General features: G+C 32.0%; 1 protein-coding gene across 9 annotated transcripts in view; it reads left to right on the forward strand.

Moving 5' to 3' along the window:
* LOC147064560 (leupaxin-like) overlaps nucleotides 1-18,735 on the forward strand; it is a 146,678-nt gene that overhangs the window by 102,092 nt on the left and 25,851 nt on the right. For all 9 annotated transcript variants that reach the window (XM_085958458.1, XM_085958457.1, XM_085958460.1 and 6 more), the window contains one exon: nucleotides 16,452-16,647. In XM_085958458.1, the coding sequence (XP_085814584.1) occupies nucleotides 16,452-16,647 (196 nt within the window). The remainder of the gene's footprint in view (nucleotides 1-16,451; nucleotides 16,648-18,735) is intronic.

Below are 18,735 nucleotides of genomic sequence, written 5' to 3' on the forward strand. Positions count from 1 at the left end.
ACATCGCGTACTCTTGTCTGCTTCCTAACCCATTCGTTTCTCGTACGGTCCTTTCGCGTGATGCCCAACATGCAGCTCTCCACGCCTCGCTGTGTGACTCTTAGCCTTTGGACATCTCTCGTGTTGAGGATCCACGTCTCGCAGCCATACGTGAGCACGGGTAGCACACATTGGTTGAACACTCTACGCTTAAGACATAATGGTAGGTCACACTTGAAGATACTATTCAGACGTCCGAAAGCACTCCATCCAGCTTTGTTCTTCGAGCAATTTCATCGTGCATGCTTCCGTCTATGGACACCTTGCTGTCCGAGATAGACGTAGCTGCTGACTTGCTCGAGTTGGGTGCCAGAAATATATATAATATGAGTTCTATAATTTATGTGAAATATATTAGATGTGAAAGCTCTCTTTACTCATGTGATTTTAGTCGAATTGTATGTGCATTTAATTGCAACCCTTTCATTTGTATATTGCGTTTCTTTCTACCTACTCGCTTTAATTGTTAAAATTATATTTAGCTTATTGAATATTTAACTTAACAATTCACCTGTATTTAAATTATTGTATGTATTAAATCACTGAGATACAAAAAGACAGTCGTCGACGTTTCGTATTCGTATCATCTTTTTTATAAACCCGCTATTTTTTCGAATTTACGTATTTATCATTTTCCACTGATACAAAAGTGTCGTTGTTGACGGCATTTCTGATTGATTAATGAACGGAAAATCGTTGACACCAACACGGACGTATACATTTCTTAAAAAACGTATTTTATTACAGCCATCAACATTTTTTTTTAGAAAAATAATTACACCCTGGCTTGAAAACAGCGAGACTATTCGACGTTTTCAAAATAAATAAACATTTGTCATCTGGCGAATAAAATCCAACTTAAAACATCGATGAATCTCTTTTACAGACATCGCTGAGTGCTTATGGAGGGAAAATCTCGTAAAAATATACACTGCTATTTTCTTGAGAGCTCGAAGTTTCTCACGAAAACATACTTTGCCGTCACTGTTACTATTAATACCCATAGATAAATACGTTTCTGTCACGCCCCACTTAAATTTATCACTGTCTTGTCTAAAGCTACCGGTGTTCACTAGTTCACGATAATGTGGTAGTTTTACTCATTTATTTACGTTACAGTTACATGTTAATTATATATTATACTAGCTGAAGTACCCGGCTTCGCACAGGGTCGCTTCGTGGTTATATTTATCTTAGATATTTGAAAAATAATAATAGGTTATTATTTTTTTAATATTAAAATATCTGTGTAATACAATATGGCAATATGAAAATAATTCTAATAGGAGTAAAGGTCAAACATAAGAACACTAAATTAAAATCGAATCCAAAATATGAAAACCTTATTAATGTTATTAATATGTAGTAAAAACAAACAAACAACAAACTTTGTATTTTATATAATAATAATTTAGAAACTTTCGCAGGTGTGCGCACAACAACTTACAAAAGTTTCATCGCAATCGGATGAATGGTATAGGAACGCATACGAATAGTAGAAGAAGATGATTTTCTAAATCAGAAATCTTCGTGGGAATGCGCATGACAACTCACCAAAGTTTCATTGCAATCGGATTAATGGTATAGGAACGCATACGAATAGAAGAAGAAGAAGATGGTTGTACTAATTCAAAAACCTACGCGGGCGTGCGCACAACAACTGGTCAAAATTTCATCACAATCGGATGAATGGCATAAGAACGCATACAAATAGAAGAAGGAAAAGATGATTGTATTAATTCAGAAACCTTTGCGGGCAAGGGCATAACACTTGATCAAAATGTCATTGCAATCGGATGAATGGTATATGAACGCATACGAATAGAAGTAGAAGATGATTTTATAATTGAGAAATCACTCACAAACAACTCACCCAAGTTTCATTGCAATCGGATGAATGGTGTAGGTAGGCATTCGAATAGAAGAAGAAGATGATGGTTGTACTAATTCAGAAACCTTCGCAGGCGTGTGCACGACAACTCACCAAAGTTTCATCGCAATCGGATGAATGGTATAGGAACGCATACGAATAGAAGAAGAAGATAGAATAGAAGAAAAAGAAGAAGAAAATGGTTGTATCAATTCAGAAACCTTTGCGGGCGTGAACACAACACATAATCAAATTTTCATTGCAATCGGATGAATGGTATAGGAACGCATACGAATAGAAGAAGAAGAAGATGGTTGTACTAATTCAGAACTCTTCGCGGGCGTACTCATAACAACTGGTCAAAATTTCATCGCAATCGGATGAATGATATAAGAACGCATACAAATAGAAGAAGATAGAATAAAAGAAAAAGAAAATAGTTGTAACAATTCAGAAACCTTTGCGGCGTGAGCACAACACTTGATCAAAATTTCATTGCAATCGGATGAATGGAATAGAAACGCATACGAATAGAAGAAGAAGAAGATAGTTGTACTAATTCAAAAACCATTGCGGGTGTTACCACAACAACTGACGAAGATTTCATCGCAATCGGATGAATGGTATAGGGACCATACGAATAAAAGAAGATAGAATGAAGAAGAAGAAGAAGAAGATGGTTGTATTAATTCAGAAACCTTCGCGAGTGTTGGCACAATTACTGACGAAAATTTTATTGCAATCGGATGAATGGAATAGGAACGCATACGAATAGAAGAAGAAGAAGAAGAAGATGGTTGTACTAATTCAAAAACCATTGCGGGTGTTACCACAACAACTGACGAAGGTTTCATTGCAATCGGATGAATGGTATAGGGACCATACGAATAAAAGAAGATAGAATGAAGAAGAAGAAGAAGATGATAATTTTTCTAATTCAGAAACCTTCATGGGTGTACATACAACCACTTACCAAAATTTCATTGCAATCGGATGAATGGTATAGGAACCATACGAATAAAAGAAAATATAATGAAGAAGAAGAAGAAGATGATGATTTTTCTAATTCAGAAACCTTCATGGGTGTGCATGCAACTACTTACCAAAATTTCATTGCAATCGGATGAATGGTATAGGAACGCATACGGGACAGACACACAGACAGACAGACATTCATTTTTATATATAAGTATAGAGTATAGCCTATACTCTTCCCGCAAGTGCAAGCAATAAGTTTACAAAGTTTTATTGCAATCGGATGAACGGTATGGCTGCGCATTAAATACGAACAAACAAACACACAAACACACAAATATTAATTTTTATATATTAGATATATAACTGTCTGTATTATCCAAAATCGTTGAATAAAACGATATCTGTATAGACGGAGCATAAATATATGAACGTGAAACTGACATCTTACCAAGACAAATTACCAGTGGCGAAGGGTGACTTTTGGAAACAGGTAGGCTGTGGAGAAAGCACACTTGTTAGATGTATTTACGGGAAATAAGAAGATAATCCGACATAACTACTGATGAATAGGTAGGTACACAAAAACCGATGAAATTTCAAAAGCTCACTGATGGTATAAAATTAAGCAATTAATTTGAATTGTGTATTTTCCTAAAATATAAACGCAAGATACGCTCAAAATATATTGAAAATATCCGTTGTTGTGAATCTGTTCCATAACAATTTATAATTTAACCCGTAAACTAGACATTTTAAAATACTTCTATATTTAAAACACAGACTTAGATACAATGTCACATTTCAACTTACATAATTGGCTGAATAAATTGTCTTAGTCTATGAATAAACTAGCTGACAAATAAAAATCACGAGATAAATTATTTATTATTTTTAACAACAATCAATATTTATATATGATTTAATTCCATAGAAATTATTTTTTTAAATTATCTTATAAATTATTTTGAATAAATGTGCACTTACGTAAAATGTAAGCGCTCCTCAAATAGCTTACCAATTTATATGGGCCGCCGCAGACGTCTTGAAATTATGAGAAACAAACTTCATATAAAAAGTTTTCGATTCACGCGAACGTAATCCATACAATATGTGAAGCGAAACGAGATGTCGCTTATTTTTAGACATATGTTTAGACATGCCATACATGGTGCTTATTGAAATAGTGGAAAAGATCTAAAACTATTATGACAACTATACGATAGATGTCGTTGGGCATATTGAATGTATTATTATGTGATTATATTATTTAATATGTCAATATAAAATTAAAAAAACATTTTTCTTAAGAAGGTAGGCTTTAAATAATCGCCTAGTCTTCGCCACTGCTAATTACAGTTATCCCCTGCTACTGGATGTATTTCAAAAATTTCAAAGTAGATTCACTCAAACAATCAATGCAATTAATTATTAAATTACTTACTTATAGATTTATCCTGAAATTTGAATTTATTATGAATTAATTGGTGGTATCGTTTTAATAATTGCTTTGAACACAATTTGGTCGACTTGTAGCGAATCAAAAATATTTCAAATGCAGCTATGACTGCCTGTGAAAGATTGTATCGCGTTCACCATTATACATAGATACAATCATATGCATCCAAATACAATGGACCATTATTATTTAAAATGTTTAGATGAACAATCACAAAAATTGCTTACCTATTTTATATGCCATCAGAACAGCTGCCAAAAATTGCGGCTATAAAAACAATGTTTATTAATATCATCACCATCGTCATTATAAGTGGCCTAACAACTCCGGTCGGGTCCTATCCTACTACAAAAACTTTCTCTTTCTCCCCCTATCATAGGGCAGTATCCTCCAGGTGTCTGGGTCTGCAAATCAACCTCCGACCGTCCGGTCTAGTATCCACGATTCCCCTTGGCGGTCGAGCACTGCCCATTCTTGCTACAAGGCCGGCCCATCGGTGCCTTCCAAATTTAAGTGGCAATACCAAATACTCCATTCTTCTCCTTCTAGTATGGGTCCATATATCCTACGTAGAACCTTCTTATCGAATATATCGAGTGCTCGCTCATCGACCTTGGCGATAGTCTAACACTCCGACTCCGTAGGTCAGTAGGTATTGGTTTGGCGCCGTCTTGTATATCTGATTTTTTTATGACGGGAGAGGATGCGAGACTTTCAACTACTAATTACCACGTTTTTATTAGCTCGTATTCTTGTTTGTCCAGTACAATTTTTTTCTTGTTTGTCCAAGATTTGTATTGGACGACTGAACATTTTTAACTAACTTCCCTACTAGCTAGACATTTGAAACTTTTAGAATATATCAGAACACGACGACAATACATTCTTTTAATACTTTCACTTTTCAGCCATCTTGAAGCAGAATTGTATTCATCATCATTATCAGCCGGGTCAATCCACTGCTGGATGAAGGCCTCCCCAAGCTTTCTCCAACTCTCTCGGTCCTGTGTCGTTCGCTGCCACGTATTTCCGCCGAACTTTACCAGTTCGTCAATCCAGTGGCTTTTAGGGCGACCCTGTGGCCGTTTCGTACCCCTTGGGTACCATTGGATGACGGCATTTGTCCAGCGGCCGTCCTTTCGGCGAGCAATGTGCCCCGCCCATCTCCATTTCAGCTGTTTGGCAACGTCTATTACATTGCGTACTCTTGTCTGCTTCCTAACCCATTCGTTTCTCTTACGGTCCTTTCGCGTGATGCCCAACATGCACCTCTCCATGCCTCGCTGTGTGTGCCTTTGGACATCTCTCGTGTTGAGGGTCCACGTCTCGCAACAATTGTATTAATTTTCAGTTAATTCTGTTTTGTATGTTTCGGAAAAAAATCGTAAAAAGTAAAACACTATTATTGGTTGCTAAGAGGGTCCTAGCAACTAAATTATTAATATATGTATACATGCGTTACTATGGAAATCAATATGAAATGTCAATGACATTTCAGTATTCTATATTTATTCAGTATTTCTATCAAGTACAAAAAAAGTATTTATTAATACATAGAATTGTTAAGTTTATATGATTCAACAGAAAATTTAAAAACGTGGTATATAAAAAGTTCTTTTTATCTTGTAATTATTTTCAACTACATTCGAAACGTTGCGAAATCGCCGTCAACTGTTGTAATATAACTAGTTTTCAAGACCCCCTAGTTATAATCCAAACTCTGCTCATATCCATCATTATGTATTCATTTGGTATTTCTGTATATTTTTTATTAGTATTTCTGTATATTGTCTTTCTTATATCTGTAACAGATCAACTAACTACATTATAGTTCCATATGCGTCGAAATATATGTAGAAGAGTTAATAGTGAAGTAGGGCGAACCTAAGAATTTTACAACTATTGTGTAATCGTCTATATCACAGAAACATTGGTGAATTATATACGTTGGTGTTTCTAATGACTTCGGCAATTATGCTTGGCGTAGGTGTTATTTTCGCTTTCAATAATTGGCTCCGTAGGGACGATATTTCAATCAGAGGTCTGGGTCATGTCATGTGTGTATCTAGAAGCAAAAGTATCAAATGTATACACAGTACAGTGGGTATACTTTGTTCCAATTTTTGCACTACAGATTTTAATTATTTGAATCTAAATATATATACTTATATATGGCATATTGTATTAAATATTACAAATTTATCAAATAAAAGTGATTCAAACCATCAGTTTAAGTAGGTAGTTTTGTTAGAGTTAATAAAAAAGGGTGGAAGGTTGCAACGCACCGTGTAAAATTGGACGTAATCTGTGATTTCGTGGTCTATTTTCGCTTTGAGTTGTTTGGCTCGAGCGAATTCCTGAGGGTCGCCTGTGCGTTGCCCGAGTTTTCTGTGTCGGTTTTTTTCTGTGATGAGAAGTTTGATGTGTTTGGGTAGGTCAAGTCTGTGTTTGGTGATTGGATTTGAGGGTGTAGAAGCTGTCTTAATTGCTTCATGGATTTTCTGAGTTAGATCCATTATCGCGGTATCTATGGCTAGCTCGCTGGTGAGTAGGGTGTCTGGTGTGAGGTGTTCCTCCAGGTAAGCTCCGAAATCTTCCCAAGATGTCTTATATCTGGTGTTGTCCGGAAGGGTGGCAAGAGGGTCTACTGGGTCTCCCAATGAATGTTAGCCACTAATTGCTCAACTTATTAGGTCTCTGTTTCTAACACATTGAAAATCAACATGTGAAACTGTCAGACCCGGGATTCGAACCTGGGACCCACGACATCCATAAGCCAACTCGGTAACCGGTCGGCCATCGCTCGGTCAACACAATTTAATACTCGGTAATTACCATCAATTATTAATTGTGTAGATTTTAACATGATAAATCCTGAAACTTTTTTATCAATGGATTATATCGGTTTACTATTTACTCTGTTAATTTAAAATCGCTTAAAACAATAGGTCACACGTACATTTTAAGAGATAAAACACAGCGTCAGTACAGGCTATCATCTTTTAATGACGACCTATTGACTATTAAACCACATTAAATACATTGTGGATTCGTTATCAACTGTTATGATTTTTTTAATAATGCACATTAATTCAGATAGCTTGCTATGTTGACTGTGCTTGTTAGCCGACATTGAATCTTAAATTGGCATGCGTTGTAACAAGCTTCCGATTTCAGAATAACGTGTATGTATCTACACCTCTTCACACTGGACATTTACCTAATGTTTAAATTCTGAAAATTATAAATTAATTTTATTTTTATTCGGCGCCACCGTCTGGATAGAATAATTTAAATGTATGAGAGTTTTGATGTGCCAGTGATGACTGTGAACTTGAAATGTATCAAGATTAGCGATGGCAAGAGTGGGAACATATTCGGGCTGCACCTGTGAAAAATTGTCAGGCCTGTTTTATGAAAATGTACATCGCGTAATACGGCGGGGGAAATTCATAATATTAATCGTAATATTTTTTCGCCACGTTGGGAAGGTCAACTGAAACTCGTAATACTTCTACAATGAGCCCTTTCATAATATATAACTAATATGCGATACTAATTATTTATATTACGTGTTTATGTATATTGAATGAGGCCTAACAAGTCAGTGTACACCAAGTTTTTCATACTGCCAATGTATGTACTAATAAATAGAAGACGGTCAAAAGAATTAATTATTTGCTTTAAATTCTACGGACAAATAGTGTTACTTTACCCAGTGAAGGAATGTTTTAGAATTTCAAAAAGAAAAATAATTAATTTGTCATTCTTTACTGAAAAAAATATATTCGGTACAAATTTCTGAGAAACCTTCTGATTAAACTAAAATCATATGCATTATTATTAATTAAGTAGTTACCCATTTTGTAAGTTACAGTAGGTAGCAACACTAGAAAATGCATTATTTGTGTTAAGAAGTGATGAAGTTCGGGACAGTTTTCACATCACCACATAGATATATGCGTGAAAAATGGTGAAAAATGGTGAAAAAGGATTCAACCGTGTAGCTGCTCTTTATGAATTGTATTCCTAACATTTGATTATATTCCACGAACTTCTGTATGTAGGTTGTAAATTATTTTTGCCATATAAACGTATCTATTTTGACCAGTTTGGTTTGATTTGTAATAATAATAAGCCCGAAGAACATATGTTTTGGCATAGGAATAATGTATCATTTAAAAATCTAGCCTTTCTATACAGTTAAAAAGAGTAATGTAGAATTTACTTATCTCGATGACATATGCACTTTTATTCTTTTAATCATCAGCTCCTCGATTGGTTCTGTACAGTAATTCAATGAAGTATGTCTTGCAAGGATTGCCCCGAAGAGTCCTCTATATGTGTCATAGCACAAAACTATCGTAACTTAAATTTACGTCAAGTACCCTCCGTCCATAATATTTAATGTTTCACGTATATTTGAATGGCTTAATATTCCTTCTTTAATAATATCCATTAATTTTATACATACATTGTTGAGATTAGAGATTAATTAAGTCATCGTGGAATATAATTATATGTTAGTATCCCCATGTATTTATTATTTCCTTGTGTTGAGAGCAATGATTTTTATATGGTTGAACATTTTATTTAATCGGATATATGTGTGTATCGTAGATTGGGAAACACAGTGTTCAATGTCCAGAAACTAATATTTTTCAGTGGCATTAAAATAATATAAACACACCAACATAATTTTCGCTAAAGGTCAGTTCTAAATTTATATGAACGAGCGATCTTTCACGCATTGTATGCAAGAGAAATAAGCACAACTGCAGAGAACTGCACAAGGCGTCCCATTATTTATGCTAGTTATGTTATCCATAGTGCAATTTACAGATCTAATATTAGCTGATGTTAACAAATTGGTTTTATCCGATTTTGTTGTATGGGCTTGTAAAATTAGTTTAAAAGGCAAATTACACCTGGTTTCAATATAGTATGCTGATCGTGTGTGAATATGGAAAATGCTTTGAACGCTTTCTTATCAACTCATTACATTACAACATACTATGTGAATCTTGGCCATGTCCCGAAGAGGTTTATTTATTTTTTTACGAGAAATTGATGTAGTGAGCCACATGCTCAACCATTCAAACAGGCACACATTAAAAAAAAAAACTTATGCGTTTTTAAGGAGCAGGACTCGAACACACGGCTCCGTAATGCGACACTTTGGCTGATTTCAGAATAACTAAAGTCTCTTAGTGTCATTCAAAATATGTTCACTAGTCTTTGCTAAAAGTTAGAGTAAGAGTGCAATAGATTGAGACCTTGAATTTCCGCACGTGAACTTTGTGAGCAACACTAAAGTAATCATACACCAATAGCGCGTCTTGTATCTGGCATAAATCACGTTTACTTGGAGAATATTATATAATGCAGGCATAGTCAACAAGATATGTTTTGATTACATATTATAAACACTCATTTATATTACATACATGACTGTATTAATTATACTTGCATATTATCTATTTACAAGAATTAGCTCACTTCAGCTTATTTGAAGGCTATACCGTTCCCCAATAGAATAACAAAATTATATAAGAGTTTAACGATTTGTGTAATATATACTTACCATAGTATTAAAATCATCATTATATTTATAAAAAAAATATTATGTCATAAGTTTTTAAATATATAACATTTGCGTCATTAAAGACAGAACAAATATGAATATTTTATACAAACTATTTGAAATTTGTAACAAAGATGTTTACAACTATTTTATGTTCTGATACTAAGTATCCGCGTGTTTTCGTTTTCTGCTGTAGATAGAAAACACTGTTCATCTACAGTGATGTTCTTGGTCAGGACTAGGTTGTACTTTATCAAGGGTCTCTTTAAAAACCATCCCTATATTTCACATCTCATTAGCTGGCTTTATTCAGCCTGTAAAGAAAATATACGTCATATTGTTGATTTGCACTAGCTATTTATATGTAACATATATTACTAGAATTATTGTCATTACCATCAGCCTGGATAAATCGACTATTGGATGAGGGTTCTCCAAGCTGATTCATTTAATTTTGGTCATATTATACATTGCGTTGAACTATTTTGTCACTGCAGCGGCCTCCTGGTCTACCTTTAGAACGTTTTCTACGTCTTGAGTACCATGCGATTTGTCTAGCCAGTATATAAATTGGTAATGAAAGGGTTGGTATTGATAATTATTACCGTTACCCGTTAATATGATCAATTTCAGACACCATTAGCGAGGGGTGCGAAACTAATTAATTTACTCCTCAGAGACATAGACATATTCAGCGACGTGATGTGTATCTACTATATTTTTGTAATTTTATTGCATTGTTTAACATTGTTTATTTTTTTTCTCTCTTCTGAAAGTATTGATGTGTTCGTAGTCGCTTGATTAAAACAAGTTATTTTTTAATTTAAATCTCTTGTGAACGTCCTGAATTCTGATTTGTTATGTCCACTTTTTTTTTTAATAAATAAATGATACTAACTATTATGCTTTTATAAAATAAACGTAGTTTTACTTAAACTTCTAATTATCATTATTCGATTTTGGTCCTGTAATTTAGTCCCTTTTTTTAGATTGGGAAATGACATTAATCATAAATCATATTATATATAATATTTTAAAGATGAGTTTCAAAATGTCAAACAGATCGTTTGTTTCCAAGAATATTAGTAAACATTTGATAGATTAATATTCCTAATAGTAGGTATCGGTGCAAAATAGCTGGACAGATATATTACATTTCTACTTAGCCAGAATATTCAACTCATATTTTTAACAGAGGCGGTTATATTTGTCGTACAAAAATAAGTAAAAAAAAAATGTAAATTGTTGATGATGACTGAAATACAGCGGACTGGTGCCGGGTGCAAAATGTTCTCCAAAATAGAGGGCAAAGATTTTCTTTCAAATCTACACTTTGAGAAACATTTTTGATCTATTATTATGCTTTTAAAGATCGACGATTGTACCGAAAGACTTCTTCGCTTTTCGATGTTTGCGTGAGAGGAAGATATGTGAACAATATGATCTTTTGGCTTTCGAGCGACATTAAAAAAGCAGTTACAAAATTATCTTTTGACAAAATGAGAAAAATTACCCTTATATCTCACTACAAGATCAAACCTTGAAAATGTTTTCAACTAAACTTTTCCGGTATGATTTTCACTGGTATGCAAATTATCACATTACGATATTCTCGGTAAAAGAATTATCTTGGAATACATAGTATAAGTTAGCAGTATATTAAGCTCATATTATTAAAAATTGATACTACTTTATGAAAATTGAATTTAAATCTTAACTTTGTCAGTTACCAATGCAAATATTTTAATTATTTTACGCTAATTTTGTACAAAAACACCCAAGGCCCACTTTTGTCAGGCTGTGACACGAAACTGTACATTTTAATGGTAGTGCTAGTTATTGCTCATACTTCGAATGCAATATGCTAAACTGTTTGTAGAAAATGATGATTATCGCATATTGAAATAAATATTAATAATTTACACGAAATATTGAATCGAAAATCTTCATTTATTGGGAACAGGTTACCGCATTGCATTCGAAGGTAATCAACAACTAGCACTACCATCGTAATTCTTAATTCATTCCTACGAATATACATAGTCGGCAATGATAAACAGTAGCAACCTCGAATTTTTATCAGTTATATTTATGTTTACCATAATAATATCGACGGCCCCAGGAAAAACCATTGTAAGTCTGAAAATAGCGTTTCCGGTTTTATTCCCTTTTTTAATATTTAATTTTGTATGCATGTCCTGTAAAGAAATCAGGTCTCTAGCATAAAAATTGACGAAGTTAGGTTTTTGACAATGGTGCTCTATATCTACATATCGCATCGACCAAATTTGTGTTCACAGAAATATCCGAGGAGTATAGTCATACCTCGATAACAAAAGTGCACTGCGCTTTATTTTACAAATAAGAAGGTTGTTATACTTGCTATAACATTCTTTTACGGAGATCTAAATATACGGCATGATTTATATTGACGTATCACAATAATTAAAAAAAACATATTGGTTTATCTCCGAAAAATATTGGTATTTGCAGTAAGTATTTGCATTATTAGTTTAAAAGTTAGTCAATATTATTGTGTCAGAAAGTTAAGTTATTATATTATTTAATATAAAACAAATACCGAAAAGAAACGGAATTAATTTTCACTTGCATAGCTACTTTAAAAAACTTCTCAGTTATTAATATTATCCTAAAATTTGAAGAACTTATATTAATTTTGATTCGCTTATTTAAATTAATTCACTGCATGATTAAGACGTCTTCAAGCTCTCTCTTACTCTTTTCGGTTGATTACTCTCCCATATAGATACTCAACAAAACAATGAAGTGAAGTTTCAATTTGAAAATATTATATTATTTAATAGAAAAATAATATCATTTATAAAACGTTATTTATATATAATTATATTAAATTACTTTGCAGTTACCTACTTAACTTAAAATTAGTTTGTAATATTCTAATATATAAATTTAATTTACATAAATACCCAGTAGAAAAATACATATTTTAATTAAATATTACTATCACTATAAAATCAAATATTTTGGACCTAAAAAGATAACTACCTAAAATATTATGTTTTAACTTCATTAGTAGAAAATAGTTATTTTATCATTAGTAGAAAATGACATTACATATTATTTTGGTTAAATTAATCTTGCACAAAGATAATAAAAAATTACTATTATCATGGTTCAGTTTGAAAACATTACTAATTGCTGACTAATTTTTTATGATCCAACCAAGTTAAATAATCCTTTTCATTGCATTTTGAAATGGAATTATTTATGAATGGCTTACTTTGGAAATAGTATAATAGTAATGAACTTCGTCTAAATATCATTAACACGTGCGTCAGTTCTTAGTATTTTTGAAAATATAAAAGGGTACACATTAAGTATATTATGCATAATTTTGTATTTTGAATGTTCCTCAAAGATAGAAATTACCCAAAGGATTATATTATTTTATTACATGCCATTCGCCGAAAGGGATTAAGCGGCTGGGATTTTTAAAGACGTGTAGTTACCCATTGTTTACAATACAATTTGTAAGTAACAATAAAATTTTATTGGTCAATAATAAATTGCTAAAGCATTTTATGCTTATCTAAGTAGATATATTTTGGAAAAAGGATGAAGTAAAGTAAACAAAATGATGTGTAGGTATTCTGAAAACAAACCCATCGCTGGTGATTGGGAATTTTTAATATTACCTACTAATTAAAGACATATATTATAATCTTAGCATTGGTGAGTGGTGACATAATTTTCGATGTTAGTTAAATTTGTTCAAAATAAATATACAGTGTTGCTTTTAACAAACAATAACATTTCTATAATATTTTTATCACAATTTGACATGGCTTATTTGAGTTTTAATACTATAGATAAGTATATAAATAGTATGTATCTATAGTTTGTGAAAAACTCAAATAGAATAAACCATGTCAAATGGTGATATCGTACACGGTATTTCGTAGATTTTAATTAAAATATCAATTGGATTTGAAAAGTCTGTAATGGTAAGTATGTACGTAAATTCATATACTTATCTCCTATTCACCTATTGACTATGATTTTTATAAATTATGAAAACTACTTTAAATAGTAACTACCTAATTATTATTTCATCCAATTTAAATCGGTCTGAATTATACATTTTGTAAAACTATCAAAATAAATAGTTATGAATGGACAAATGATATAGTAAACTGTATTTCTTTGAGAAAATTTGTATTAAAACTCTACGCAATCGATTAAATAACAATATAACATTTCAAGAACATACTACCTACTTGAATGCAAATTATTTAATTTTTTTCAGTTTATAAAAAAAATGCAAATCCACACCAACAAAATAAATTTGATTATTTAAATTTGAGAGCATTAGTACACATTTATTTCAACCTTTTAAATAAATAATAAAAATCATAAATTATCATATTAATTAACGTAACTGAGCTCAGTTAAGAAATATACTTACTGAAGTTTATGTTGACAATAGAATATAATCAATCTATATTTAATTATAATTGGCAATAACATTCATATTAACGATAGAGATTAAAAAATACAAGCGATAATTAATATGGTCATAATTTATATGAAATTTTATAATCTAATAAGTAAGTGTCCCTACTTGTTTAATTATAGAAAGGTATTATAAAATTATATGCACAAATAAGGATACTCTTAAAAAAATAGAAGGTAGGTACTGACAAAGAAATTTCTCTTGTTTATACAGATAATGTATCAATATCATTTTAGATAGGTACCTAATCATAATTATCGAATGGGCTTGTAATACAAGCCTAATAATTATATTGATTATAATTTTTTATAAAGATTTCTGATGATGAACATTTGACTGCAGTCTCATCTGAGAACGAACGTAATAAATCTCTCTTTCATTAATAATTGTAAGGTATACATAATATTAGTTATTTTGTTGATACGTAGTTATAATTTTCAAACTAGAAAATCTATATTTTTGCAAAAATATGATGTTTAGATAGGTATATCTGTGCCAAATATTCAAGAATATATTTCAGTAGTTGTTTACTATCTACATTATTATGTTCAAATAAGCAAAGCGGTTAGTAATTTATATTATTGTATTAAACCGTACATATGTTTTTTCTAAAATGGTAATTACTTATTTAAATAAAATTTATTCCCTCAGAAATACAATGATGCAGTTAATAGAATAAGTATATAAGTAATTATTTCCCTAGTTTTCATAATTAAGTCAATTACTATTATTAAATTAAAATTGTCTAAGTGATTTACATGGCGGTTGACATTATGTTTTTTCAACAGTTTTAATGAACATTTTGTTGTAAAGAATAAAAAAACATTTCTTTTAGCTATTTTTTAAATCTAATAGTTACCAATGTTATGTACTAATTTCTTATACAACTTCTTTATTATTCCATTGTTAACATTTTTCCTGAATGTTTATTGTTTCGTAATGTACATATTCTCATTATTTATAAAAATATCAATAATAATTTACAAAAAAATTAAAAAAATCATACTTCAATACTTTTAAATTATAAAAACTCCGTATAAAAAAATATATATGTCAATATATCCTCATACTCTTTGTTAAAACTTTATAGACACGCTGTATTATTTTGAGTTAAACATTGCGCAATGATGGTTCTTCCGTAAAAGAGCATTATAAAAATATAGTTGTACTAAATAAAATCGTATAGAGTAAGAAAAACGTGACGTAAAACAAGGTTACATCTAAGAGTATGAGTCTGTTACGCGGAGTCTGTAATCTATTTCGTCCGCGCAAAAGCATGTTGAATCAAGTCAAAGCACCAAGCGCGTAATATTATTCCAAATAAAAACGATTTTTTGACATTATCTCAGCTGTTTATTAATTAATCAACATTAAATTTTAATAGGAATATAGACCATAAATTGGTCTATCTGATTTACTTAAATAAGATAGGAAAAAACTCACTCATTTTATATGATGAATTTAATAGCGTAAATATTTTAGTTTTTTCGCTCTCCTGAACATTTGTGATTTTAGACTTACACCGGTTTTTCCTGGGGCCGTCGATATGTATATTCCAATGAGATCTTCATCTTTCATCAATTAGATTTTTTGTTAATATTGGACGATGCCATTAACTGCTTAAGATAATTGTATCGACATTGTGTTGGTATTATAATCTGCAGCGGGTTGTGCTTAAAACTTTAAGAGTTACGTAGAAAAACTACAAAGTTTAAAGTTTGCTTGCCATTTTCATCCTTTTTAAATTTGAAAAATGAATACCTATCAAAACTTATTTCAGTTCAGGGTATGGGTGTTCCTGATGGTTTCCCATTCCTTCTACCTTCCCTTTTTGACATTTCTTAAATACAGATTGAGCGAATGGCTCTTATATCACATATGTCAAAAAGTGCTCATACGTGATAAACACTATTTTTTTTATAAATTTCACAGAAAATCTTTCTATTGTTTTTTCGTGTAATGATAAGTAATATAATACAGTTCAGTGATAATTATCTTGGTGTTTCTAATGTAATTCGTTTCTCAACAGCCAACGTATCAAAACCAAAACTCTTTGGTGAACGAGAGGATCGTCACGAAGTCTTACTCCAGCAACCAGGCATCTAATCCTGGTAGTCTTGGACGTGCTGGACTGAAGCCCGTCGCCAACAACCTGTCAGAGCTGGACACCCTGCTGAATGACCTCAGCAGCGCTCGCTACGCTGGAGGATATGGAGACTCCAAAGGTAATCATCTTCTTTTACTAGTATACGCAAATAAATTTTAATATTAAATTTATTCATATATGTACCAATTTAATGAATGTCTAACATCCGAGCACAGACGCGGTAAAGATATACCATATTTTGGGGTGCATGTGCTCCGTATCGGTACGGTGTCGAAAATAGTTGGGCTGCATGAAAAGTATGGAAATAGTAATTTTTCCACTGCTAATATATTATATAAGTATACTAATTGATGTTGTAATACTCGCAAGGGGTTTTAGATCCTGAGCATAAATCGAATGGTTAATTACCATTATATTATGTTCCTTGCCTTGGAGTGGAAATGGTTATTCACCATACATGTTGAAGAAACCCCATTTTCTATATTATTAATTTATGTGAATCTGAAACAAGGTTACTAATACTAGTGATTAAATCAGTTGAGAGTTATTTCGCATTGCAGTTTCATTTGAACAAGGTTTACACGTATGCTCTGACTTTTACACTTTGACACAAGCAATGCATGAAAGACTACCAATACCCATAATATAAATCCTTATATTATACAGCCATACTTAAAAAAACGTTTCGGAATCGCAACACAGTGCTATAACATAAAAGGTCATATATCTACTACTCCCTCTCTTATAATATTAAGGATCTTCCTATTACTGATTAAAACTCTTTGTTATCCTGTTATTGATATTCAATCATTTTTATTTTTGTTACTTACGATATTTGTATCGTTTATAATAATAGTTTTATATTTTAAAGGATTTCTACGTTGCTTATTTTAGTAGGGGTATATTTTAACGACTGCCACGCTACAAGGCATGGTCGCTTTTCACTCAAGTGTCAAGCTTATTAGGCACCATTAGCGAGGGGTGCAAGACTAGTCAATGCGCTCCTCAAAGACAGACATTTTCAGTGATGTGCTGTATATTTTTTTTATCTCTCTTGTAAGGATAATATTTGCTATAAATATTAGAAATGTACCTTTATATTTTTATTTAACTTGTTTGATTAAATCCAGCTTCTTTTTTCTATTTAAATCGCATATTGTGAACGTCCAGAATTCTGTTTTTTTTTTTTAAATAAATTATGTTGCCCATACTTTAAAAAAAGCTTTTATTTCTACCCACATAGCGATTAATTTTCTATGATATATTCAAACACGAATACTTATATAATCTATTTTCATATTATACTTACAATGCATTATTAATCGGCTTACCCTAATGACATAGGTACCCATCGTAATTCGCTGAAAATATTTATTATCGAAAGAAAAACTTTGGCATCGAGTATACGTTGTTAATCCACACGTTCTAGCATTGGACGCTATTTATTTTTGACATATCGATGATTGTCTTGCACTGGTGTGCCGGATTTTCGACGGCGATATTGGAAGATTAACTCGATCAGTCGTGTATTTATTTCGGATATGACGCTATTTGTCTGACAGGCTTATTAATCGGATAGATTCGCTTATTAGTTTGTCACATGTCTTGGCTACCTATCGCCAACAGGTGTGCTCATTTTAACGAACGTATATTCGTATTCATAAATTGTATATACGTAGCTTACTAATATAATATCGACTTACATTCTAATAATTGATGATGAGAGTTTGACTGTTCCATAAGATTCGATTTTAGCGACCCGAGTTTCGCATTTCGCCTGGGCAATTTCTATACTTAATAATAATTTAATTTTTATGATCTTTTAATTAGTTGATCAAATATATTAACATTCACAAACTTTAATCTTCGTTAAATACATTGGCCTAACTTTGCTTGCACTTAGAAGCAAAGTTCGTCGCCCCAAAAGCAAAAACAAATGTTGTTCTTCCGTATTCTCCCCCGTCTGGGGTTGTGCTAACCCGAAGAAACATTTAGCACAAATATTTTAGAAATGTTACGGATGGTATCTACACGGTTCGTTCGTAATACCATTCTTCACAGAGACGTAAACGTGAAAATCGTCGACGACACGTCATATATGTAGCTGATGAAAAAAATGTATAGCTCCATGATCAGACTACCGTAACCAGTCGATCAAAGATCTTAATACTAATTATAAGGCCATCCCAATCGAATTCTTGAAATG

Source organism: Rhyacophila brunnea, unplaced genomic scaffold, assembly GCF_057557595.1.
Source record: "Rhyacophila brunnea isolate RB1 unplaced genomic scaffold, BYU_Rbru_1.0 scaffold_7, whole genome shotgun sequence".
Taxonomy (NCBI): Eukaryota; Metazoa; Arthropoda; class Insecta; order Trichoptera; family Rhyacophilidae; genus Rhyacophila; species Rhyacophila brunnea.